The 25,959-nt window shown below is 42.8% G+C and overlaps 1 protein-coding gene across 2 annotated transcripts in view; it reads right to left on the bottom strand.

Annotated features, from left to right (window-relative positions):
- syt6a (synaptotagmin VIa) overlaps positions 1–25,959 on the bottom strand; it is a 50,194-nt gene that overhangs the window by 9,096 nt on the left and 15,139 nt on the right. For both annotated transcript variants that reach the window (XM_049016254.1, XM_049016253.1), the window contains exons 2-3: positions 4,603–4,984; positions 3,219–3,783 (exon numbers count right to left, since the gene is read on the bottom strand). In XM_049016254.1, coding sequence (XP_048872211.1) covers positions 3,219–3,783; positions 4,603–4,984 — 947 coding nt within the window. The remainder of the gene's footprint in view (positions 1–3,218; positions 3,784–4,602; positions 4,985–25,959) is intronic.

Here is a 25,959-nt window from a genome sequence, read left to right as displayed (position 1 = left end):
ATGCCACCCCGGTGTTCGTACAGTGGAGCTAAATTAACAAATATAAAATGAATGCTAATAAATATAAAAAATATATATGATCAGATAAAGATATCAAAGCACTAACAAGTGATTCCTATGATGACACATAATAACTTGGAATGTTTAGGTCATGTGACTGTCATTTGACTTACCATGAAAGTAGGCAGTGCAAGTTCATGTATGCTGTGAGAGATGCACACGTTCAGGCCAACCTTTCGCTTACTCAATCAAACTACAAATAAGAGCAAATAAACCCTCAAACTGTGGTCATAATAATTAAAGAAGAGTGGCTGGGGTGAGGGTCACTGGTCCCTGCCACAAGTTACGACGGAGAAACTTGCTGACCTCGACTAAAGTGTCTACCACAGGGGTGCGAGTGCTGAATCGATGTGACAGCGGTCCCTGAGAACTTCACAACTGGCAGGCACAGCTGAATCGCCAACAATGTAAATTTCACGTGCCGTCACAAGCCGATTCAACCACATCCGAGCAGAATTAAGGCTAGCGGCTTTCTAATCTCATAAAACAAACCCCGCGTACCCTCCTGTGATGGACAACTCCTAGCCCCCACTGTTGCCGTGACAACTGAACGGCCCACTGAGTCTCCAGGCGATTATGCTGGGAGTGTGATTCCCAAGTTTGTCATGGCTTTCACTCAAGCCCGGAAGACGAAACACTCACACGGTATCAGGTGTGACACTAGTGGAAGGCAAGGTGAAAGTAAATACCAAAATAGCAGAATCTAAAGCATTTAACTATAATTGAAGACGTCCCTCTCTTTTACTAACTCACTGGTCGCTGAGCCTGGGGTTGTCAGTTCCGCTTGGTTTTCCTCCTGGCTAATCTTTTCACATTGTCGGTGTGTTTACCTAAATTCAAAGGTGTGTTCTGCACAGATATAGACTCTGCATACATACAACAGGCCAAATGTTTGCTTGGTATATTGATTATAATAGATTATTATGGAACTGAATGCCACTCTGTTAAGTCCCGTTGTACCTCGGCTTTAATATGAATGATCCATCCATCTCCAAGCAGTACTGGGAGAAATGGCACATTGTCATCCCAAAGGCACTCATCAAGCATATAAGGAGGGACAAAGATTTACCTCCTACCGAGAAACCAACCTGAAGCATGTCTGAGACAATCTATGTATTTTGTAAATAACATGGCACCCTTCCCTAAATGGACTGGACTTTAAACTCCCAGCAATTCTTTCTCTTATTCTCTTCACATTATTTATAAAAACACTGAGGGCAGGTTTGTCTATCAATCTGTTTAGCCTCATTTTCCCTCTCGCTCCTACTGGGTCAGTCTGTGCCATTAACTGCAACTGTAAGAAAATTGTTCATATATGTCCATTGTCAATGCTTGGATGACTCGCGGCCCTCCTGACTTTTAATGCTGCTTTTGAATTGCACCGCAGTTTACAAAGATGGTGCACAATCGTCTGATGTGTGGCCCTCAAATGAAATAAAAAAAGAAATGAAATGATGCTTTATTTGCCATTTGTCCAAGAATGAGTACAAGTACATCTGAATGCTTCTATTCGCATACTGCCTTGCTCTCCTTCAAGACATAGAGACACATATAGGTAACAGCGAAGTTTGGGGTCCGAGCGCATGGTTACCCATTAATCCAGGCCCCCTGGAACATTTTAGGGGATTAAGGACCTTTCTGAAAGGCCCAGTGGTGACATCATTCAGTCGACCCCTGCAATCAAACAGGCCGCCTTCCGTTTACAGAAGCTAAGTCTGCTGATCAACGGGTTGCCTCCCAATCACACTTTATGAGAGCAGTTATGAAAATGGAAGAAGCTTCTGTTGTAAATTGTCTAGGCTGAGCCAAGCCAGTTCACCACCATCACTTTAGTAGAGAGTGCAACTGATGGCTGGTGATATGGGCCACTTCATCCAACGGTACCCGGGACGGCCCCATCTAACCTCACGATCGCGATTTTCCCCAACCATAATTCTCCTGAAATGGCACAAAACTACTTTCTCTACTGTCCTCAGACAGCCTTGGCAACAGAACCAGCCCCCCCCCCATAGTTAACACATTACAGAAGCACTGCTTCCCATGACATTTCCTCTCACACCCTGCCCCATGTCCAGTCCTTCCTGGGATACGCTCCAGGTTCAGTGCTGCCCTCTACTGGAGAAGAGGATATGCTTTGGGTTCACTGCTGCCGTTTACTGGATAAGAGGCTTCTGAACAGTAGATGGATGTAAAGTTCACGTGATGGTCTTCCTTTAACTTCTGCAATCTACTTTGCACAACTATCTAAGTAGTTATGGAGAATTAATGAGACACGCACACATATGTACAGTTGAGAGTGAGGTTTGGGGTCCGAGCACTAGGTCACGCCATTTGTCATCCTGTGGTGAATTTGGGGCGATTTACTTGTTCAACAGCCCAACACTATTTTGCCAAAGACAGGATTTAAACCGGCGACCTTCCAATCAAAGGTATGGAGGCCTAATCCACTAACCCTCATTATAATAATGAGCATCACTAATTCAATATTTAGATGATCCATCTGTCTTCTGACCTCTTAACCTGCCAAGGGTCATGACAGACGCTATATTTAGATGGCGAAAGAAGTAAATACCATTTGTCAAAGCAGTGTTTCCTGAACTGGGTCTTTTTACAGTGATTTATTCTAGACCAGTTTAAATGCAGCATAATATCAGGTTTAGCTTTGAAGTTCCCACTAATGAATGAGCAACATTCAAGATAAAATACTCTTTCAGATTCATGACTGTCTTTTGAAATTCTAATCCAGTGCAGCCAACAACTTAAATCTGTTTTACCTATCTCACAAGATAATTTTACAAATCCAGTTTTCAAACATCCTTCGTGTTCAAGTGTCGCTATTCTGAGTGAAACTTGAATCACCTCCTGCAGACATTTTTTCACAGATGAATTAAGATGGAAATTTTGTCTGATTATCAACTGTTGTTGCCCTTTGGATATCCGGGTGTAGGATAAGTGTATTATGTGATTTTGCCACTTGGACTGAGCGTAGTTTTTGTGATATGGTGGTATGATAGTGGTATGATTGCCATAGGACAAAATTTGTTTCAAAATCAAACACAATTTACAAACTTTACAAAAAAATGGATTTCAGGCTAATCGTGCAAAACACCACCGTCGTATTATGTCTATGCGAGAAAAAAGAAGTTGGTTTTTCTTACTGTGGTAGCGTATTGGATGTCCTTCCAAATTGTTGTTTCCCTGGAGAGGTCTGACAGTTCGAACAAGTTCTCCACTATCACCTCGCCTATCATATCATGGCGGGAAAACCGGTCAAAGTCAAACACGGTCAAGTGGAGCTTCCTGCTGCTCAGCTCTTCGTAGGGCACTGGAAACTGGAAGGACTCGTCAAAAGTTGGGTTCAGGGTCTTCCTATGGACACGTGTCTGATACTTCTGCTTGCGGTCAGGAAGCAGGTAGATCTTGACGTAGGGGTCCGAGCTGCCACATAGATCTTTGGCAGGTAGGTCGAAGGCTTTGAGGATGTTCACCAGGAGAGCCTCATTCTCGTAGTCGTACCTGAGGGAGAAGTTGATCTTGCCACAAGTCTTTCCACCATTCTTGGAGGCATCTTCTGTCTCCTGCGTCTTCTGCATGTAGAGCTCAGGTTTGATACGGCCGATGCTAGTGGGCTGCTCATTTACGTCTGCGTCCACGTAGTCATTTCCCAGGTCCAGGCTGGCAACCTGCATTTGGCGGGGAAGGTGCCTCTTGAAGGAGCTGTGCCTTGGAAAAAGTAATAGGAAAATGGATGTAGGAATTACTTGAAAATCGTCAGGTTTACCAGAAAGCTGTGAGTTAGCAAATCCCATTAGAATTTACGCAAACAGTTAGATATTTATAGCAACATTAATGATTTTGAGAGCAGTTTTTTTGCGAAGAATTTCTCTACACTGTCAATGTCATTAAACTAATTGCTATTTAAAAATGCAAAGCAAACATCTTTGAAAGCTGGTAAGGAAACCATTGTCATCCTGCTGAAGCGGAAAGCCCACAAAATGGTAATCATCAGAGGCGTAGGGACAGGACAGTGAAGGCAGGCAATTACCAGGGGCCCCTGAGCTGGGAGGGGGCCCCCCAAGAGAGGCCGATTATACAGTAAATTGCAATGACAAATCTGCTTTATTTGTGTATTCTTTCATGTTGAAAATAAATGGATTGTGTTTATTAAGTTATTTTTGTTGATATTATTAATTTAGATTTCATGTTAAAATAATAGTCATAAATTTTACCATGTCAGGTGGGGTGTGTTAGAGGGCCACATAGAGATTTTTAACTAGAGCCTCGGTGTCCCTGGAATCGACTCCGATAATCATTATGTGTTTTTTTATTAAAATACATATTTTTGTTTGAGTGCCCGTCCTCTTAGTTGAAGAGAGTGCTCTTATTTGCAATTCATGATTTCCCTGTGCTGACTTTAATTTATGAAAAGTGTTTTAGTGCAAATCCCCTGAACAGCCCCTAAAGCGGGCGGAAGGAGCCTTTCCTCTGGGCATTGAAAAGGCTCCAGATGGGGAGGCAGCCATTGCTGCCTGTGTGGCAGACCTGGTGGAGGAGGCCGGTTCGGTGGTCTGCCTCTGCATGCGCTGAGCGCGCCGCAGGAAGTGCTCCTTCATGGACAGCTGAACCTCAGCCGGGATGTCCGGCGAAGTGTGGCTGATCTTCACTGCTGCCTCCAGGAAGCCCGTGGAGTCCGATGGCTCATTCAGCTTCTCGGTCGCCATGATGCCCGTCTGGAGGTCGCCGGGGAGGGGGCCTTCTGAGTCGCTTTCACGGGAGCAGCCCGGAGAGAAGGGGGCGGAGCCAGAGGGTGGGGTCTTGTGCCGCCACGGCACCCAGCAAAGCTTCCAGGAGGCGAAGGCACAGAGTCCCAGCAGGGCCAGGCTGCACGACACACACACCACAAGCAGGAGGCCGAAGGAGAGCTCTGGATGCGGGCCAGGGGAAGGAACAGGGGGGAGGGGCGCACAATATGGACGGGCAGATGGCGACGGCGATGGCAGACGATGGGGGAAGAAACAAAGAAAAGAGCCACAGTCAAAATACGTACATATAAGCATTATTTTGTGAACTGTTGCACATTTAACTAAAATTAGCGTATTTAATGTTAACCTCAGGATAACAAATAGAAGTTCCTAATTCATTAATGTCTCGTAAGTCACGTTAACCTTCAATGTGTATATCTATGTGTTACAAACCTAACTTTATGGGGAAAAAATGGTATTGTTTTATCCATACCACACGCCGAAGTTAGCCATTCAGATCCAGAACCTTGTAGTAACAATGCATTATGTAATAACAAAATGTAACAAATGTTCACTTCGTCATGCAATACCAACTGTATTTCATAATTATCAGCCACATTTTGTAATAGACAGCTTGAATGCAATATTTGACAAATTTCCCCACATTTTGTAATAAATCATATATTGTGAGATTATTACAAAATTCTGATGTTGTACTTTTTTTATAATGATGCAATAACACAGTTAACTACATAATTTTATTATGTAATAAACAAAATGGATGTCTTCATTCGTTCTTTGTCCAGTTATTACATAATACATAAAACAAACCTTGATTTCATTTATGCTGGAAGATAACAGTCAATAATGTGAACCTGTAAGCTGCACATTAAATTAAAGTGACATCTGGAGAATGGATACAGTACCAGTACCTGAAGATGTACGTTATTTAGACACCGGTGCATGAAATGTATATTCTTAAGATCATAACAGTGCAAGGGGAGAATTAAAGTGTGGTCAATTTAAAAACTTTTATTAAAAAAAAAAGAACCTTTTTCTCCAAACATTTCTAACATTCCTAACCTTACTGTGAGATATAGTTCAAACTGAGACCACATGACATCTAGATCCAAAAGCAGGAAACTGGTTTATTAATATATTTTCTTTTTATTTTTCATGGTTGGAAGGGGAAAGGGTGAGTTTGGGGCCAGCAGGAAATGTGTTGCAAAACCAAATAAAAGAGCAAAGAGCTTGCAGATGAAAAATAACACAGGACAAATGTGTCAGGGCAAAAAAGGGCGAATCAAGTAAATCAGGGGGGCATTGGGGATTTAGGGACCCCTGTCAAACTGGGGCCTGGATTCCTGGGGGCTAAACAGAGCAAATCCTAAGACGACGACCATCAATAGACATTGTTGAAAATGAAAACAGCGGAAGCAAAGAAAACCAGGTCACCTGACTTCCCCGTTTTGGAAGGGCCTTGCACCCAGTCTCTGGTCTAACAATGTAATCATTTTAGTCAAGGCTAGATGGAGTAAATAAAAAAAGGTAGTAGCACATGTTTACTTAATGCATTCATTAACTAACTAAGTGCTGGTCACGTACTGACCCATGTTTGTTCATCATTAATCAATCATTACGGTTCATGTATTCCATGCTGGAACTATCAGTTAACAGTTGACTAATTAGTTAACATTTAACTAACATAGTTCCTGCATGAATTATATAAAGCATCGTAAGTTATTAATGATAATGTTTGCAACATTTAACATTTAGTTACTTGTTAATTAATGCATTATTAGTAAGCACATGTACTATTTTGTTTGTTTCCGTCATTTATTATTTTAAAATTATGTAGCTAAAGTTGCAGAAAAAAAAAAAAAACAATGAACCAAATAAAATGCTGTTTTTAGCCGACAAAATGGCTGACATGCAATTTAAGCATTAACTTTTGAAATAAATTCTTGAATACGATTCTGGATACTCAATGCAAAACACTGGTTTGTTTCTCCTGCTGTCACCAATTTTGGAGATTCTATTCTATTCATTTTGTAATATTTATCCGCATGAGCGTAAGTTTGTGAGAGAGTGAGTATAATATTATAATATAATAGAATAATGTAATAATGTTGGCCTGTTCCCTTTACCCCAACGCTGGTTAAAGGTAGTAGAGTTGGTCTTCTGGAATTCTTCAATGACCAATGTGTTTATCTCAGAATGTAGCTGACAAGAAACACATTTGATCAGTTACCGTACAGCAAATAAACATTTTGTTAACTGCACAACATTAATGGATTATATTGTGGAGTATTGTGTGATGACTGTATTGATTTTAACATGCATAAGAAAAGAAAGTTATGTTTTTTAAGTATTTTTCAGTTATTTTTTTGCTTGCTATTAGGAAATAGTAAACCAAAAGTGTATAAAGTAAAGAAAAATCGATAGTCTTCAGCTAATTACACATAGCAGGGAGTTACTCCCTAATTGAATTTTAGCAGTCATGTGTGACAGATTGATGTTACAAATCTGTAAGCTCTGTTTCATTATTCATGAAGATCAATAAAAGCATCAGCATTGTGCTGTCCTGCCATGACTGTTAATGTGTTACTAAGAGTATCTCACCATTAAATTCCGGAGTTATATTAAGCTTTAAGGCTTCCAGCTAGTTCTGCGAAATTTTTGCTATCAATAAAAAAATAATGATTTCAGCCATAGAGATCATGACCAGAATCCCTTACAGTCCTCTAACCCGTTAAGCTATCAGTGGGTATTTACTCGCACACGTTCACTCACTATCATATCCATTCATCCATTTTCCAAACCACTTATCCTACTGGAAAAAAACCCTCAGTCACAAAATGCATTTTCATTTCTAATCCTGCAAATAAAACTATACTGATATCTACAGATATCTATATCAATATTTGGAGTATTGTTAATAATTGAGATTTAATTAATTTTTAACAAACAATAAACAATTGTTACATAGAAGTTTAATTGGTTAAGACAAAGGGATTTTGTGAATAACCTCTGTGTCTATAGCTAAGCAGATCCATCTGCCCAGCTAAAATATTAATTAAAATGATCTTTTTATTTGTTTTTGTATAAAAATTACAGCAATTCTCAAGTAATCAGAGTAATTTTGAACTCCAGCCCGGTACTTGATAAGTTTCATCCCTCTGAAAAATAATATGCAATTCCCAGGGATATTAAGCCCATGAAGTGGCTTGCTAATAAAGAAGGCTCTTTGCTAATTAAATAGACTTGGTACTTATCAATCATTAACTACACTTCTAGCTCTTTTGATATTCATTTTAAGATGACAGATAATCTACCCATTAGCCTTGGGTGTCATTTGATAAACAGCATGACGCTTCTAATGTACAGCACGCATTAAGTTTGAATATTATAAGAGGTAAGACAGGAAACACTGATGTTATAATGCAGGTAGAGTTTATAAATTAGACCATATACATTCAATAAAAGAAGATGTGTTTATTTCAGTCCTAAGTACCGTGGGGTGCGTTTGTGCTCAAATACCACAATGTAGGTGCTTAATATTTAAATATTGTAGTCTCTACAACTGTAGCATCCTGTCTTAAATGTCCCCAACCTACAGCAAAAAACTCACAGAAGCACCTTGCACATGCTGAGACATTTTTTTCTTTTTAAAAAAGGAATGTTGCCATTTGATTACTCCATAGGGGTGTTACGAAGGAAAAACGCAGAACGTCTGCATGAATGATGCAGCAAAGCTGCGATTTTGCATCCAAGATTGAAAAGTCTGCTTCAGCCTCAAGTCACCCTGCTTGAAAAACACTGCTAACTGACCCCAAACAAGAAGACATGTCCGGTCACATAAACCCCAGTGCCACTGGTTTTGACTTGCAGAAACGCCAAGATGAAGTTATAGTTACAATTGGTGAATGGCCATTTTCAAAGGAACCTTATGCATTCTGGGAAATTGCAGCAACATGCAAATCTGTCACGGGAGGTTGTCAGAAGAAGGGACTCGGAATGGAGGGAACGGGACAAAGGTCTCATATCTATAATTATTATTTATGTGTTTGCAAAGGATGAAGTCACAGCGGACCCACCAGCCTTACAATTTGGGCCCACTGGAGACATACATTGTAATTCAGAGAAGCCAACTCTGTCGTGACTCAGACACAGAGGGAACACTGTCGCCCTTTAAATACATTTCCCTGATTCTGAATAACTCATTATCTTTGCCACTAGAAATTTGTTAGCCTGATTTACACTTTGACTCCTAGTCTTTGTTTGCATCGTGCCTGGCATCATCTATCCTTCCATAAGGGCAGCCTGGATTGTGACATGATTGAACCATAATTGAGGCCTGTAACGCGGAATTTTGCCTGCATTTTGATTAAACAAATCATATTAAAGACACCTAAGACACAAGTGCACACAAACCCACATTTAAATACTCCTGAGTGGCTTTCGTTTCATCGCACGCAAAGCTGTTCTGTGGTTTTCTTTTTTATGTTAAATTAAATGCAAATTGGCAAGCGTATGTCGAACACTGCACCTGAAACCCAAGGCTGTACCTCGCAATTAAATAAGGCTTTATAGTTTTAATTATTCAGGAGCCATATGGTTGAGAAATCTGCAACAATGATTAGCCCTGGTCACTTTCTGACCTGCAATCCCCATGGGGGCTGAAATGCATGTGCAGAAACCACTCACCTTTTACAAACAATCTGTGTAATAATAATTTCCCTATTCCAGTAACTCAACAGAGGGTTGAACTAATTAAGCTTAACCCTGAAGTCGAGAGTCACTAAAACAGCTTAATGACGTGGCCCTTGAGTGGCACAGTGACTCGGCAGGTAGCACAATTGTCTCATTCCTCCAAGGTTGGGGGCCTGAATCTCTCTTCTGTTGTGTGTGTATAATATTTATGTTCCCTGTTGTGTAAGTTTCCTCCGGCTATTTTCTCTCAATGTCCAGACGCATGTAGGTTGGCTAATTCTGAACATCCCAGCATGCACGTCTGTGCTGTGTATGTGCCCTGTGATGGGTTGGCATGCCATCCAGGACATATCTCCCCTGGCCTGCCCAGGACCCTGTCCAGGATGAGCAGTAATAAGATTGATTGGAGGAGTGAATTTTTGGTCCCATATCACACTTAATATGACAAATCTGAAGACAAACTGCATGCTTTTCCTCATGTTGGGTTTCAGCAAGTTGTAATGCATGACATACATTTTGCCCGAGGTTTTAGCTGTCTTCAAATGAGGTTTTCGCTGAACTGGGGATTCAACCGAATCCTGTGATAAATTGAGCAGAGTGCCTAATGGAGCGAGCGCATAGCTGTACCGTAAAAGGTATAATAACCTACAGCTAAGGGTACAACTGGTAGACCCTTGAAGGTAGAGCCCCAGTAACAAGCAAAGGTACAAATTGGTACCCTTTTTCTGAGCATACATTCCTAGTTGGGACAAGATTTTACACACCACAGGATTTGTAACTCTCTGTTGACTCATTTCCTTGACTTACTGTTTCTACTTTGACAGAAAGCAACACAACACACCTAACATTTTTTAAAGCCTGCTACCCACATATTCATGCGTGATCTGCGAATTTATTTTCATCTCTTTCCTCTGGTGCTCACTCAGACGGGGAATGTTTTAAGAGACAATACCTTGACATGCGATGCTAGTCCTCCTGGTACAGTAAAAACAGAGCAGAGCCGCAAATGCTCAGCTGCATTCATCGTGAGAGTCGTGAGAAGTGTCTTTAAGGATGCACTTATGAGCAGCCACTTGAAAATGACTTACAAATAGTCAAATAATTCAATGCAAACTGTCAACACCTGTACTAATAAAAGGCCAGGTTATATCTGTGATTTTTAAAACAAAAGGTTATTGCTGAGTTTTTAAAAAGCAGACAAGTGGACATGACTGCCCTCCCCCCATCCCAACCCCCCACCGTTTTCTGATGTGTTCCACAGTCCATGGCTAAATTGACAGCATATGAAAGATGCCCCCAATCCACATCTCAGGCAATGGGGATGAGCATTACAGTTTAACGAAAATGAAAGACAATGATACTGAAATTTTATATTTAGCAAACTGTTAGAGTGCCATTTCAGTCACTATTCAGCCCAATTGTGTTTATGCGATCGGGTGTTAATAATACAATGTTTCCATAATCCCGATAATTTGCTTCCAACTTAGAGACCTCAGTCTGTACTTATTGGCTGATTGCAGTGGAGAAGCACAGAGCATGTGTCATGGCCCAGTTCCTGAGACAAGTATGCCTAATGAACCAGAACCAGCTCCCAGCGGGTCGGGGTGCCCTGACAGTGTGAGAGAGTCCTGGCGTGAGATGCGGAGCTCAATTAACAATGTCTTCCCCTGAGATGAACCCTGCCCTCAAATCAATCAAGGGGAATTTTCCCAAAAGCTTTCATTATAGGGGCAAACGGTACAATATATCGATGTCCTGTGGTGGATCTTTCACTATTGTAGAAAAATGGAGCTTGGTCCAGAATAACAACACAAAGAGAAGGATCCTGTTTCCAAGTGTGAAGAACCAGGCACTACATGAGTGCAGAATGAACATGAGTGCAGAATGAACATGAGTACAGAACTACTGTATTTTGGACTGTTGCTTTCACAACTTTCTCATCATTGCTTACAAATCAATATCTGTTCAAATGTGACCATTTAAATGATTTTCCACTTCTTGTAAGGCAAAGGATAAGGGTTCTGTTTAGGTTGGAAACAAGGTACTGCAGTATATATCTAGGACAGATAACTCAGATTAAAGAAGAATGAAACCAAGTGAGCATATTTCTACTAGGCAGTAATATTTAGCATTTCGGGAACTAATCCACTTCTACACACACTAATTAAATTGGTTTAAGCTGCTGGAAATTGGACTTCCGTAGTTTAAGAGAGCACACATTGTAATGAACTTAATGGCTTACGGAAGAGCATATCTGTGAATGAAAAGAAATGAATGTCACAATGCTGCGGGGTATATAGTCTTTTAGTATTATTTCAATTGGCCACATAACAGACAAACACCAAATGCCAGATTCGTTCAAAAACAGACCATGTGCAATTTCATGGATCAGCAATCTGCTGGGACATACGCATGCTGAAGGAATCTCCCTGGGGGGTTTTAATGCAGATACAATACCATTTATACGCATGCGACTGGGCTCGAAGATTACGTGCTAAAATGCGTTCATCGTCTGCGGTTTTCTTGCAGCATATTCCGTTCCTGAGATCTTCTAACGAAAATTATACTTCAGCCACACTGATATCAAGCTAAACTTGAATTTGCAAAGATCATGCAAATTCTGCAGGTTGAAACAGGAGATTCTAAGATGCTCCTCTGCCTACATGGAAGGACTGGATTTTCAGTTTCTCTCTGCACACAGAAAGCTTGGCCATATGAAATATGTCATCAGAGCAACAAATTTAATTAAGCCATGTTGTGAAGCGGAGTCAGAGAGCCCCAGGGTTGTTCTTCAAGTGCCTTCAAATCTAACCTGGTTTCCATAGAAACCTGCCCATTACCCGATAGATGCCCACTCTCCCACTCATTATAAATCATCTCGTTCCAAAATGGTCCACCTATAAATGTCCGCCGCCGCCACTACAGGAGACAGAGGGCGAGTTGTCACACTGACCACACTTTGCGCTGCCGACATAAAGCGTTGATATGCGAAATGACCAGGAAGCCGCTGTCACTGCTGTTTCAGTCTATTAATACTGTCTCGCCGTTAACACCAGGAGTTTAAATCCCCACTTTTTGGTACTTAAAAACCTTTTCACTCTCCCCTGTGCGTTATAAGCAGTATTAGCAGGGCTCTGGCTACAAAGCATGATTTCAGTCTTGTAAGAGGAAACTCCTTGGATAAAGAAGGATATCTGAACTGACCTGCTGAGAGATGCTTACCCACTTAGTGATCGGACCTATTGCCATGTTTTTGTTAAATCACGCTGGCTGTTCGTAACGTCTTAATTGTAATTAGCAGTAAAATTACAAGTTTGACCCACCCCCGCCCAAATTTGTTTTTGCTCCCAACCAGACACATAGCCAGGTAGCAAGAAAATGAGATTTTGCCCCCCTCAAAATTTGCTGCCCCCCACGGCAAAATGCATTTCTGGCTATGACCATGGAAAGTGGCCATGGTACTCCTTGGAGAACCTACCATGACCTCTTCCCCCCACCAACCCTCCACCACCCATAACAAATCTTACTCTTCTTCCCATTGGAAACACACTGCACCGTTTTTTAGTCTCAGGAATGAAAAGGACCTGTGCCAAGTCCATAGAGAATAATCTCAAACTTGCCTTTACAAGTAGCTGAGACCTTTGCAGGCGGTTCATTCTTCCTTTGGCCCACCTTCATGCCGATCAGCCATGCTGCTATTCTTGTGTCACCGACTGTGTAATATTTGTATATGCAATCAACTGCCAATGGTATTAATGTCATGAAAAGTCTGCAATACTTGCAGAGAGAGATATATATTTTAATTAACATCTGCAACTGATTGCCCAATCAAAAACCTAATTGCATCAAAACAACTCAACTGCAAATTGCTTGGAAAAATAGGAATGTAATTAACACTGTTCACTGACTAATGTCGGAGTGGTGACTCTGAGGCAGTGCCAGCAACTGGAAGGTTGATGGTTCTAATCCCCTGAATGCCCAGAGTGATTCTACTCCTTTGGCCCCTTGATCAAGGCCCTTAAACTGCAGTAGCTTCATCCTGCGCATGATGTTAATCTACATCCGACCCTATAAGGAGGTCCTTCAATTTACAGGGAATAACTTGGGGGTTGGTAGCAGGATTGGCTCTCCAGTCACTGGAAAAAACCTCACACTGGTCCATTTGGAGTGCTGTGGTGCTGAGGGGTCACCCGCCACATGGCTGTACTCGGATTCTCATCCATGAGGTGGTTTGTTGTGTGGTGGGTGTGGCAATGCACTGTAATCGGTGGATGCTCCTTACTGACTAATGTATAAAAGTTAAGTATAAATCCTTTATCAGCCAAGTGCACAAGTACAAATACATTAGAGCTTGTGTCTCTGCCTTCTCCATAACTTGGGGGTGTCACAGCACAGGGTCTTAAGGTCCTTGCCCAGGGGCCCATAGTCGTATGACCATTCTGTCAAGGCTGGTGCTCAAACCAGTGATCTTCAGAGACTTAGCCTGTCGAACCACTAGCCGCCCAAAAGTTTATTGGTTACATAGAAGTACAGTAGGGCTTGTCAATCCTGTAGGTGACACAGATGGCTGGCTTACTTACCCAGCCTGTTCCCCCATGTCTCATATACATGTTCCTTTAACCAAAGAAGTGTTATGTGGAAATCAAAGACATCAAGCTTGGTAGTGGTCAGAAATTTTTAGGGCAAGGCATGGTCTTGGGCCAGATCTGCATAGGTGGACTTCAAATCTCATGGTTGCACATTCAGTCCTTGGCAGGCTTTGGTGTCCTAACATTTAGTATGTTACCTTAAGCAAAATTGCCACAGTAAGACATCCAGCAGTTTAATTTGGCAAAACTATACATCTCTATGGACAGATGAATCGTTTTGGCAATAAAATAACAGCATTTAACATTAATAAGGTCCTTTCGCTATTCAATCAGAGAATTTCATTAAATCATCAGACGTCTGCCAGGGTGCAAACGGAAAGCTCTGTACTAACTCCAGCTTCTCCGTCAAAACGCTACATCAAAAGCAGGCTGTGTTCGGATGCACGGCAAAGACTGGAGCTGCCGCTCTGGCCTCTTTCTTCTTGTGTTCCCTTTGAACGCCGCTGAGCCCCAAATATCCATCTCTCCAGCGGCAGCCCCTGCTCTCTGCTTTCATGCCAAAAGGAAGTAGATTCAGCTCCGTGAGCAAATATGTCCGGGGTGGCTTGGATGCCGTATGTCAAAGACACTCAGATGTACGTAGCTCTCAGAAGATGCACAGGGTCCAAACACCCATCTGTAACTCAAAACGACTTTCAGTGGGGGGGGCGGGGGCTGCTATAAGAGGATGGCGATGGATCGTTAGCCGCAGCGAATCGCAGACAGGACGTCTGACAGAATCATTCTCTCAGAAGCCATAAAGTATCTATGAGTACAAGTTGACAATTAAACCTTGGCCTGGGTCCAGGTTTCTGCAGATAATGTGGGATTCTCTTAGCAGCTGTCCCCGCTGCCTTACCCATGAGAACATCTTTGGGTTCCTGGCAGGATTTATATTGCCAAAGGCATAAGACCACACTACACACCGATACCATCATCATTACCTCCTTCTATCCATTGTCAGTAATGGCTCCAAAAAATGTTTCCCCTGTAATGGCGAGCCCAGGGTTGACAACGCGTACTCAGACACACACATTAAGAGTCTGGAATCATCCGGACTGCATGCATTTGGTCCCTGAATACAACAAAAACTTTTCGAAACAGATGCCCGCACTCTTCACTCATTTCCTGAGTAACAAAAAGCAGTGATTCATTTCCTCACTTTATAACTACGCCCACTTGATGCTTCTTTGATGTCAGTAATGCTACAGCTCTGCACTCGAGTGGCTCTGTCCCGTATGAGAAGAATGGCGAGGAAAAAGTACAAGTACAAAATAATAACAAGAGACTCATTGTCATAGTGCTTTGTATACAGCTGTTAAATCCATCATTTAACGCTGTTGTGCTTCAGATTCAACTTTATTGTCATTGCACAGCAGTTCATGTAAAATGCAATTTTGCATCTAACCAGAAGTGCAAATGGTAGTATAAGGAGCTTATGAGGTAATATTTACATGAGAGGATATAAATAAGTTATATAAGGTTATATATACATAAAATATATTTAGACTAGACGAAAATGGTTGGCAAGGCAACCTTAAAAAAATTATGAGGTGTTGGGCAGATTTCACCCTCTGTCGCAGGGCCCTCCTGTCACCTATGGAGCAGCTGCCAAACCATACCATAATACAGTTGGTCAGGATGCTCTCAATAATGTATCTATACAAGTTCACCAGGATCTGAGAATACGGAAGAGCTTTCTTTAGCCTCCTCAGAAAATAAAGGCACTCTTGCCCTATTTTAAACAATCTGGAAGAATTAAAGGACCAAGACCGATCCTCAGAGATTTGAAGTTGAACACACGTTCCACCTCAGTACCATTAATGTGAATGGGGACGTGTCTGCTGCTTCTGTTCCTCTGGTAAGTTCTTTGGTCTTCTTGTTGGGGGCAAGGTTACTGTCAGCACACCAAGTTGCCAGATGTTGGACTTCCTCCCTGTAGGCAGATGTGTCATTATCAGAAATCAGTCCTACCGCGGTGGTGTCGTCTGCGAATTTGATTTTGGTATTTCATCCGTGTACGGGAACGCAGTCATAGGCGAAACGGGAGTAGGGAAGTGGGCTGAGCACACAGCCCTGCGGGACGCCAGTGTTCAGGGTCAGAGTAGACGAGATGAGACTGTTTAATCTAACAGACTTTGCTCTGGTGGAAGTGATGTTGAGGTTCTTGAGATTGTTGATCAAATTAGAGGGGATGACGGTAGTGTGGAAGGTGGGCTGGACTTGAAGTGAGTCAAGGTCAGTGTTTCAAAGCACTTGGTGATGATGCGGGGGAGTGTTTCTAGGAGGAAGTCATTCAGGGACTCCGGAGCGAATAGCTTAAGTACGAGCACAATGGCTGTGGTTTTGAGGCACATCCGAACCACAATGGGTCAATGACAGGTCGAAGATGTCAGTAAAGATTTAGGACAGACGTCCAGTACATGGCGCAAGCACACGTCCCGGGATGCTATTGGGGTCAGCAGCCTTACTATGTTTGCATTCACTCTGCTCAGAGCAGCTGGAACATCAGAGATGGAAACTCTGATGGGCTGATCATCTGGGAGCAGGGCAGCTTTGAGGGCTGGTGTTTCATTGTCCTGATCAAAAGAAGCACAGAAGTTGCTGAGCTCATCAGGAAGGGAGGTATCTATGGTTGGGTGGGGTTTGTCCACTCTTCTGTAATCAGCGATACTCCGCATGACTTGCCACATGCATCTAGGGTCAGAAGTGCTCCTCGATCAGCAGTTTATGTTTTTAGTTTGGCGTTCCTGATGCCCTTTTCCAGTTCATCACGGATAAGTTGTAGGCCTCCTCAACTCCAGATCTGACAGCGGCATCACATACCTTCAGCAGTAGTCTGACCTCCCTGTTCATCCAAGGGTTCTGGTTAGGGATAGGGAAGGTCTTTATCAGTTTGTGGGTTGTAACGTTGTTGACGCATGTGTTGACATATTCCAGCCAGTGCCATGTTCTGTCCAGCATGCTCTGTTAACTGCAGATTTACTTTCTGACATTTGACCTTCGACTTTATCTGTGCCAAAGCCGTTCTCACTGAGGTTAGTGACCCAAACTTGGAAGTCCTCTCATGCTCCAATGGCTCAGTAGAAATCTGCCCATTACGTACATAAAAATCCTCGAGATGAATGCCTCCATGTTTGCCAGTAATGCAACAGCCTTAAGGGATATTATGGGATATTTATACTTTCAGCTGAAACAACTGAAACAAATTTCTTAACTGAGCCAGGTAATTTCTTTCATTATTTCCGGATAAGGGCTTATTTAAATGGCAGTATATAACACATCCTCTGTAGACATTCTTGTGCGCCTGGGGGTAAGGTGACAATGTAATTAGTGTTTTTATGATTTACCTGAGGTTGCATGGTGGCTCAGTCAAAAAGACAAGCAGTTAGGTTAATTAGTGTCTAAAATGCATTCAGTGTATTTTCCCTGCAGTGGACTGACCCTACCCTTCTTCCCTCTACACACTGGCATAAGCAGTTTTCCTTTAAATATTTTATTAAAAATAATAGTGGCACTTCTGGAGTGTTTGGTGATTATCAATTTCAGCCTTAACTAAAAAAGTGCTTCATCAGTCCTGTCAAATTATTTCTAACAACAATGTGTAAACCAAGAGATTTCTGGACTAATTCATCATCTTGAAGTTTTTTTTTTTCAAAGATAATTAAAATGGGTAGACACTGTAGTACAACCCATGTATGACTGCCTCCAGAAACTATTATCTCATCTCATTGGATTTCCTAATTGATTGACATCCCAGGGGAACTAGTGAGCCAATCAAAAGCTTCCTTAGGGAAAGATGCATGTGACAGCCAGGAGTATGCAAGTAAAGGGCTGCATTATTCATTCTGACTCACACAGTCCCAGGGTTAATTTAAGGAGTTTTTTAAGTCACATGTTGTCTCAATAACAGGAAACTGCCATTCATGTAACACATCAAAATGAGGTGATTGCTCGAACCCTGAAGCTACAGAACTTCTTTCCTTCCCCCAAGGACCTCCTTGATGACAAAATAAACCCCCACCTCACTGACACATATGGCAGTTCAGCTGTGATTTTCCACATAGCAATTACTTTGATTTTTGAGTGCCAATGGGCCTTTCTCAGCCCAAGTAACCTTTTCCTTTAATCAAACGTCGCCTTTTCCAGACTCGTTGTATAATCCCAAAATCAGTTGTGATCAGCTGACCAAAGAAAACAGGCAATCTTTTTTTTTTGCTTTTTCCCCTAATGTAGCTGCTGAATCTCACTTCTCTTTGCAATGACCTGGCCATTGTGTCATGATATGAGACATTTTCCAGGGGTTTTTATGTGGGGACTGGTTTAACCAAATAGTGGAGATGTACGAACATAGCTGGTTTGGTCTTCACCGCAAGGGAAACAGTTAGGAAAACAAAACAAGTGTTAGGTGTAAGCTGAGGTACGATTCGGTGAGCTATTGGAAAATAACATAAAAAAAGACAATTGCTCGTTATTGATAGGTCTAGATAAATGAATGGCCACCTCCGGGTCCTTCCGTTGTGTTACAAATGACCTTTTTCTTTTGATTATGGATTTCCACACAGCTATAGCACATTACACAAAAAAAATCGCAGGGGTTCAATTAAGCCGGGCTTAGGAAATTCAAGTAGATGGGCTTGACACATATACTGAATACTTCAGAGGTATACAAGGCTTACTGATCTTGGAAAGAAGATATATAAGACAACAAGAAAACCCCATCTAAGGCCTGAGATGGTATAACCACAAAGGGTATATGCAATTATTGGTAGAAGTTCAGTGGTTCGTTATAAAGGATGTACGTGTCTACATGTTATAAAAAATCAAAGTCTTACTGTCTGGAGTAATTACCCCTCATCTCTATATTCCACACGCAGCACAAAACGAGACAACTAACTAGCTGCTACATATCGGAACACATCATTGCTGACTGAGGTGAGCTCTCCCCTACAAAGGCTTTTTGAAGTGTGGAGACAGGCACTGCAACGCCCTGTGTCATTGCTCCTACTTAAAGCTGCTTAGCTAACTGACATCCACCCTGTATTTACAAGATACACCGTAAAGCAAAGGCCCCCAGTTTTAAGAAATTTGTAAATGGCTGCAGCCTTACATTGAATTGTACATATTCTCCATTCCCACCTGCAGGCAGACAGTCATGCTATGTTCAGTTCATGCTACTTAGTCACAACCTCACGCTTTTATTCAAAAAGCAGAGAACTTGTCTTCCAGACAGTCTACATCTTTCCCTACACACCTTAGAGATGTAAAAAAAAACACACAAATTAACACCTTCCTGCATCTTTAAGTGCTAACCCTCTACTTTCACACTCAGCTATTCCTGACAGAACTTACATCCTCAAAATGATCAGTTACAAACTACTACTTGTTCTGGTACCAAAAAAACGGTGAAAAAAACAGGAGGTCCTTAGCGCTGATCAAACAGTAAAGTTTTATATGTCTTGCAAGACTTTATTGCCGTTTAAAACTCATTCCCCTTTGAGTGCATTGAACCCATATCAAGTCTCGGCGGTTGTTATTGCATTCAGAGAAAGATACCTATTACCTGTCAGAATAACAAGCCAGCTACAAGGTCCAGCTTACAGCCTACACACTTATCCGGTTCAAACCTGCGGATACTCATAAATAATGAGCGAGTGCATGGACTCGGACACGTCGGAAGATTTAGCGTGCCGCTAAGATCGAGGCGAGGCGTTCTCATTAACATTGACTGGAGCACAGGAAGTATGTGTAGGAGGAAGAGACATAAAGGGCAGCGTGTCATGATTCACCATTAGGAACTTATTACCATGTATCTTCTCGGTTGTGGTGCTGAGGTTGGGGGGGGGGGGGGGGGCGGGTGGGAGGGGGTACTCCGTGGATTGGCACAAGCTGACATATATGCCCCCAACTGCTGTGCCACAGACAGCAATAGCGAGGGTATCTTTTAATAGCTGCGTGTAGATGATGAGATCGTGCTGGTGTAGCGCTTAAAAATATGCCGCAGCGCCTCACCTTAGCCCTACTGGAAAACGGTTTGCTGCAGGACGCTCCCAGTTGCAATTTTAGTGGTGCAACTGGGGATGATTAGCATTCGTAGCGGATGACTGTGGGGAGCAGATTGGGTGGAGATCAAAGGCAGCTGGGCCTGGGTTTGATGAGTAGATATTCGCGGGAGAGAACAGACTGGCCACATGCGAACCCGCAGATATCGAGGAGGAGGTCTCCGATACACAGTCTGCAATCGTCCTGTGTAGAAGACATTCTGATGTTCGGATCTTTTCTAAACTGCATTCTTTTCCCTTTAGGGAAAATGTCCCCACAAGCATGGCGACTCTACCTTTCAACCTTTGCTTGGGAGGCCCCCCTGCCAAGAATACTGCTGATCGTTTCACTTCCTCCACAACACAGGTAATTTGGGGGGCCCTAGGCAGCTGCCTATTCTGCCTATTGCTAGTCTGCTCACAAAGATAATATAACCAGAAAAATAGATATATCTCTTCAATACTGGTCCAAGCTGAGGTGGCACCCTAGGGCTACATCACCGCCGGCGCCCCCTGTCTGTGGCTGGCAAATCACTGCCGCATCAGAAATTGGTGCTTGAGGCTTATATCTCCTTGACGTAAAAACTCATCCATCTTTATCCCTGAAAAAAATGTTTTGTTGGCTTTCAGTGTCTTTTTTTTTGGATAGCGGGTTAATGCACATTAATTACATCACAATTAGGGTCAGTAAAAAGCCCCCACAAGGACAGGGGCACGAATGTACATTTAAAACGTTGTTCTGTACACTGTTAGTCATCCAGTTATCTACCAATGATGAAGGCCCTTTATGAAGAAGCAAATTTTTGGTTTGTTGAATTAAATTACAATTGAAGACAGAATAGCCTGCTCTCCACCAAAACTTCCACACAGCATCTGTGATCAGAATTCCCAGCCCGCAACTTTACAAGACCGTACTGCCAGACTGTATCGATGTTTTAATCAAACCTCCAAGCCATCAAGTGCAGGGCAGGTGGCTTTATCCTGACAGCTGCAGCGTAAGGGGGCGTAAAAATCATGCAGGAAGATGCGTAGCATACAGCTGCATGAACTGCAACTTTGCAGTTTCATTCCCTTTTATAGGACGCTGGTGCTTTGGCCTGGATATTATGTCTGCATTCCTTTTGTCATATTTATTAGCTTATGCTTTCGATCTATAAATAATTGATCACTTTTGATCTAAGCGAAGTAATCTTCTCCTGTATCCTATAAGGTTCATTCAAGTTTGCTGACAAGTTACATTAGAATTAGTTCATTCTCTCCTCTATTGGGTGTGAGATCTTTCGGCTCAAAGCCTTTTTTCGTCCAAGAAGAGAGAGCATCCCATAAACTCTGAATGAGATTATACTTACTACTCTGCAGCTACATTTATAAAGTTAATGCTACAAAATGTTAGCATCTTATGAAGGGTCATTTAGTGGGAATTTAAAGGAACAGCAGAACAGCATGTCCTGCCTTGTAATAACAGTGCTCACACTGTTGGAGGAAAATTTTGTTTCACAGGAAACTGCACTGGTTTTTTTTTTGTAGCGGCCAGGAATCGATCCTCTGTCCGCTGTCAGAACAGCGCTGGGTTTATCGCCCTCGGACAAGGCCGCCTCGCCAGAGGTCAATAAGAAAGTGAATTTTTGCCGCAGATTTTCTTGTCATATTGTACCATGCTAATTGCTGGCCTGGACGACCACACTGGGATCATGTGCACTCACAGCGTGTGATATTTTCCGAGAGAAGCGATGTAATGTGAAAGAAGAACGAGTGACCCCCCCCCCTCCCCCACCCAACCCCGCACCCCAAAACGCTTCAGCAGATCAGCGGCAAGCATGACATGATCCCACCCCCCTACATCACAGACCACAGTCCACGGAGATGAGAACTGCAGAAAATTGCCGCTGTTGCTGCCGTTACTAGGAAAGTACTGAGAGGCACGCTGCCACTGCACAGAGGAGCGGGAGAAAACATGCGAAAGCGCTGGCGACACAATGCGCTACGCGCAACTCGCTTGCTCAGACATTTCCTATTGAACCCCATCATCTTGAGGCAGGGACTTTAGTGGGAGGACCATATGGGGGCCTTTTCATGCCCCCCCCCCTCCCCACACACTCACACATGGTGTAACCCTCTCCTGCCCTCTTCCATGCATGCACTGCAGAAATTGCACGAGATGGAGACCTGTGGATCTGCAGTGGTGGAGAAAAAATAAACTGGATCCGGTCATAATAGACCAGCGCAAATTTACCTGCAAGACCTTTTGGAGGCGCTACAGCACTCTCCGGGGGCCCTTTCACATCGGCTCTGCGACGGCGTACCTGATGCGCATCTACATGCACTGAAAGTTAACAGGAACAGACGCCTGAACAGAGTGGAGTAAGCGAGACGCTTACGGCGCCCCGTGCATACACCGGGGGTCTGGCTGTACACCGCGTGCTGTAACCTTTGGTCAGGGGCCAGGCTCCAAGCGACGGTACCCCGCAGTTACATAACTGCCGAGCCAAGATAGCGAGGACAAAGCAGGATCAAAGCGAAGGGTTTCACATGCCCCGAAAGACTCAGACTATGATGTTCTGTGAATTAAATGAGAAATAAAAAAGTACACAATGACAGTGCGGAAGACACGAAAGTACTTTGATTAAAGATTACCGTGGCCTCACGTTTATTAATAGAATCACATTGATCAGTACCTGAAATGAGATTCACTTGTACAAAGCCATCGCATGCGTCTCCCTTAAGTAAGCGGCAATCATTGATGAAACAAATTTTAAAAGAGCCGACGATGTCACTGCGGAGGAAGACCAGAGGACCCAACCAGCTTTGATGTAGTTGAAAACATAGCGAAACAAAAAGGAAGAGGGAGAGAGACGTAATTAACACAATAATGAACTTCATCTGCACAGGAAATAAAAGCTTCCGATAAATAAACTGACTGCCTCCCTGAGAAGCAGGCGCACACAGGCACTGCCTCTCTGTCGCTGTCCCCCGCTCTTCCCAGGATAGGCAACCTGTTTCCATTGAGCGAGCCGGACGGAAGGGAGAGAGGGCGGAAAAAAAACGCATCTCCGCGGCACGGGTGGGAGTGCGTGGACGATCGGATGCAGTGCGGCGTTTCAGGCACTCACCGGCGGCTGGCCCACAACAGCCCCTCTTTGTCTCCCCACTGCCGAGGCTCCCTGATCCTCGCGCTCCCCTGCTTCCAAGCAGAATGAGCTGCTGCTCAGCTCAAGACTGGGTTTCTATGGAGCTTCACGGCAGCGAGATGCTCCTCTGCTGCATTCATCCAGGAGCAGAGACTTCACACAGCTCTGAGAGCAGTAATAGATGTGTATTCTACATAACCCCCACTAAACCCCAACGGTGTTCCAACACCCTGCCCCATAATTCAGCCCCCCACTCCTATCAGACACACACACATGCACTCACACACACACACACACTCTCACACACACACGCACACACACAGTCACTGCTACCCTATTAGGGGTCTTCTATGCACCGTGCACTTTATTTTGCGTAGAACAATGAAAACAAAATATAAATGTCATTAATATGACACTGATAAAGAGAAGAAACAAAAGATTTGTGCATAATAATGGGAACATAAATATTAATAAGACCTTGTCATGAATTTCAAACGGAATCGCGGTCAACCTGCCCAACTGTAGATCTAAAGCTTGTTTACTTGTTTATTTATTTTAATCTTATGTAGTAAAGATTGGGACTGAGCAAATGCGGCCATAAACGCATAAAAGAGAGGATGGCTTCCACCCTAACCCACGCTTTGTTTCTGTGGGCTGGTTCAGGGATCGTAGAGTAAGCACACACTTGTGTGCTCTGGTCCACACAATGCATGTATCACTGATTTAATAATAGGCTTCCGAGCAAAAATCTGCCTCCATCTCCGGATCTGGCCGGGGCGATATTGCCCACGAGAGGAGCAGATATCAGTCCCTCATAGCCCGCATCCAGATTATCATCAGTGCATCCTGGACTGCAATGAATGTGGGAGCTGGGATCTGTACATGGGGGCAAAATGTACTCTGTAAACGGCGAGTAAATTTACTGCAGGGAGAAAAACACAGCAGTGGCCATTCTAGACCATATCAACTGGGGCAGGGGGGAGCGGGGCAGGCTGGGGCCAGTTGTTCTGTTAGGGGGGTCAGATGCATTTGACCTTAATGTCCTCCAAGTATTTCATGCACTAGATTACCAGTATTAAGGAGCAAATGAAATTTTAAAAACCAATAAGATACTTACACAATGCTTTGCAGTCACATTTTACAGCTTTTACAAATATGTAACTCACTCTGATATCTCCTTCATACCGTCTTGCCTCCACAAACTTGATAATATTTTTCTGGAGTTAACTTCGCTTTTCATGAGTGTTTTATGACAAAATGTCAGCGCACATATATAAATGTAAATAATAATAATGGTGATTATAATAATACTACATTTATTTCTGATCCAAGTAGCATACATACTGTTTGCTGTAATAACGAAACAAAAGTTGGAAAGTCTCCCTTCTGCTTGCATGCAACAAATAAAGAGTAGAGTTGGAGGGCCCAGGTATGACTAGGATGCACAGCCACGTGTACCACCCGGCCTCTGAGCCGCTGAATCAATAGATCATAATCGGTGGGCTTTATCTCCCGTTTCTAAAAGGCTTCCGTAATAACAGACGTTCCCATGGAAGCCACACAGGGAATATAAACATTAGAGAGTACTGATTTTTCAATGATAATGGTACTTACTGGTGTATGTTACTGCTAATAGACTGCCACAGTATGTACGGTACTTTTTCCGAAGACTGACCCAGAGGTGACACACCTCAAAACCAATAACATACTTGTCTGGGATTGTTCAACTCATTTGCACACTTTTAAAGTGTGATGGAGAGGCAGCAGATGTACGCGCTGATGTTAAAGGATCTCTTCCCTTTTTCCTGAGGTGCTCTGGTGCTCCCAGAAGACCAGCCGCCCTCCACACTGAGAGCTAAATCCATTCCGATGACAGGGGGGTTTACAACCCCCCTCCTCAAACAGCCATGTTACTACATTCCCTGATAACTTTGCATTACTGCATGTTGCTGTGCTATTTCATTTATGTACTTAATACAAAGCCCAATTGTTTTAGCAATATCGGACCTGATTTTCCCTGACTCGTTTTATCCTTTTATCTTTTATTTCTTTTTTGTTAAGTATGTGGTGCTATGTTTACTGCACCATCACATTACTGCCGAGTTATTGCAATCTATTTTATATTTTTACATCTCAGTGGGTGAATTGAATAGTGTCTTCTGGTGATATTTTGCTGACTGTAATTGTTGCTGATCTGTAATTATTGGGAGTTTTCTTGGATATTGAAGGTTTGCACATTGAAAGATAAAGTATTGTTTGCTTGTGTCTTACTTAACAATTCTTTTCCCTTTTCCAAGATTGCCATCAGGGCTATTTTGTTAGTGTCCTACCAGGCATGAAGTTCGCATTGCCTCTGCAAAGCGTTTCTTAAAAGGTATCACTTGGAAAAAGCAGCAATTTTGCAGGTTTAATCTATCCCACACCAACAGATGTTGTAATGGTACTACAAATATTGGCTCTTAATTGTGATGGTTGTTGAAGTTTTAGTACCTTCTGTTCAAACAGACCATAAAATTAACTCCATACTACTCACATGAAGAGATCATATGCTCTGGATGCCCTTTCTGTATTTTACAGCTGGTTTAAAATGTGGAAGGCAAGACCGGATCTGGGTTAGATTTAAAGCAGGGATAATGCTGCAAAGGCC

Source organism: Brienomyrus brachyistius, chromosome 6, assembly GCF_023856365.1.
Source record: "Brienomyrus brachyistius isolate T26 chromosome 6, BBRACH_0.4, whole genome shotgun sequence".
NCBI classification, from domain to species: domain Eukaryota; kingdom Metazoa; phylum Chordata; class Actinopteri; order Osteoglossiformes; family Mormyridae; genus Brienomyrus; species Brienomyrus brachyistius.
Note: the sequence above shows the minus strand (reverse complement) of the source record. Positions and strands in the feature narration are given on the sequence as shown.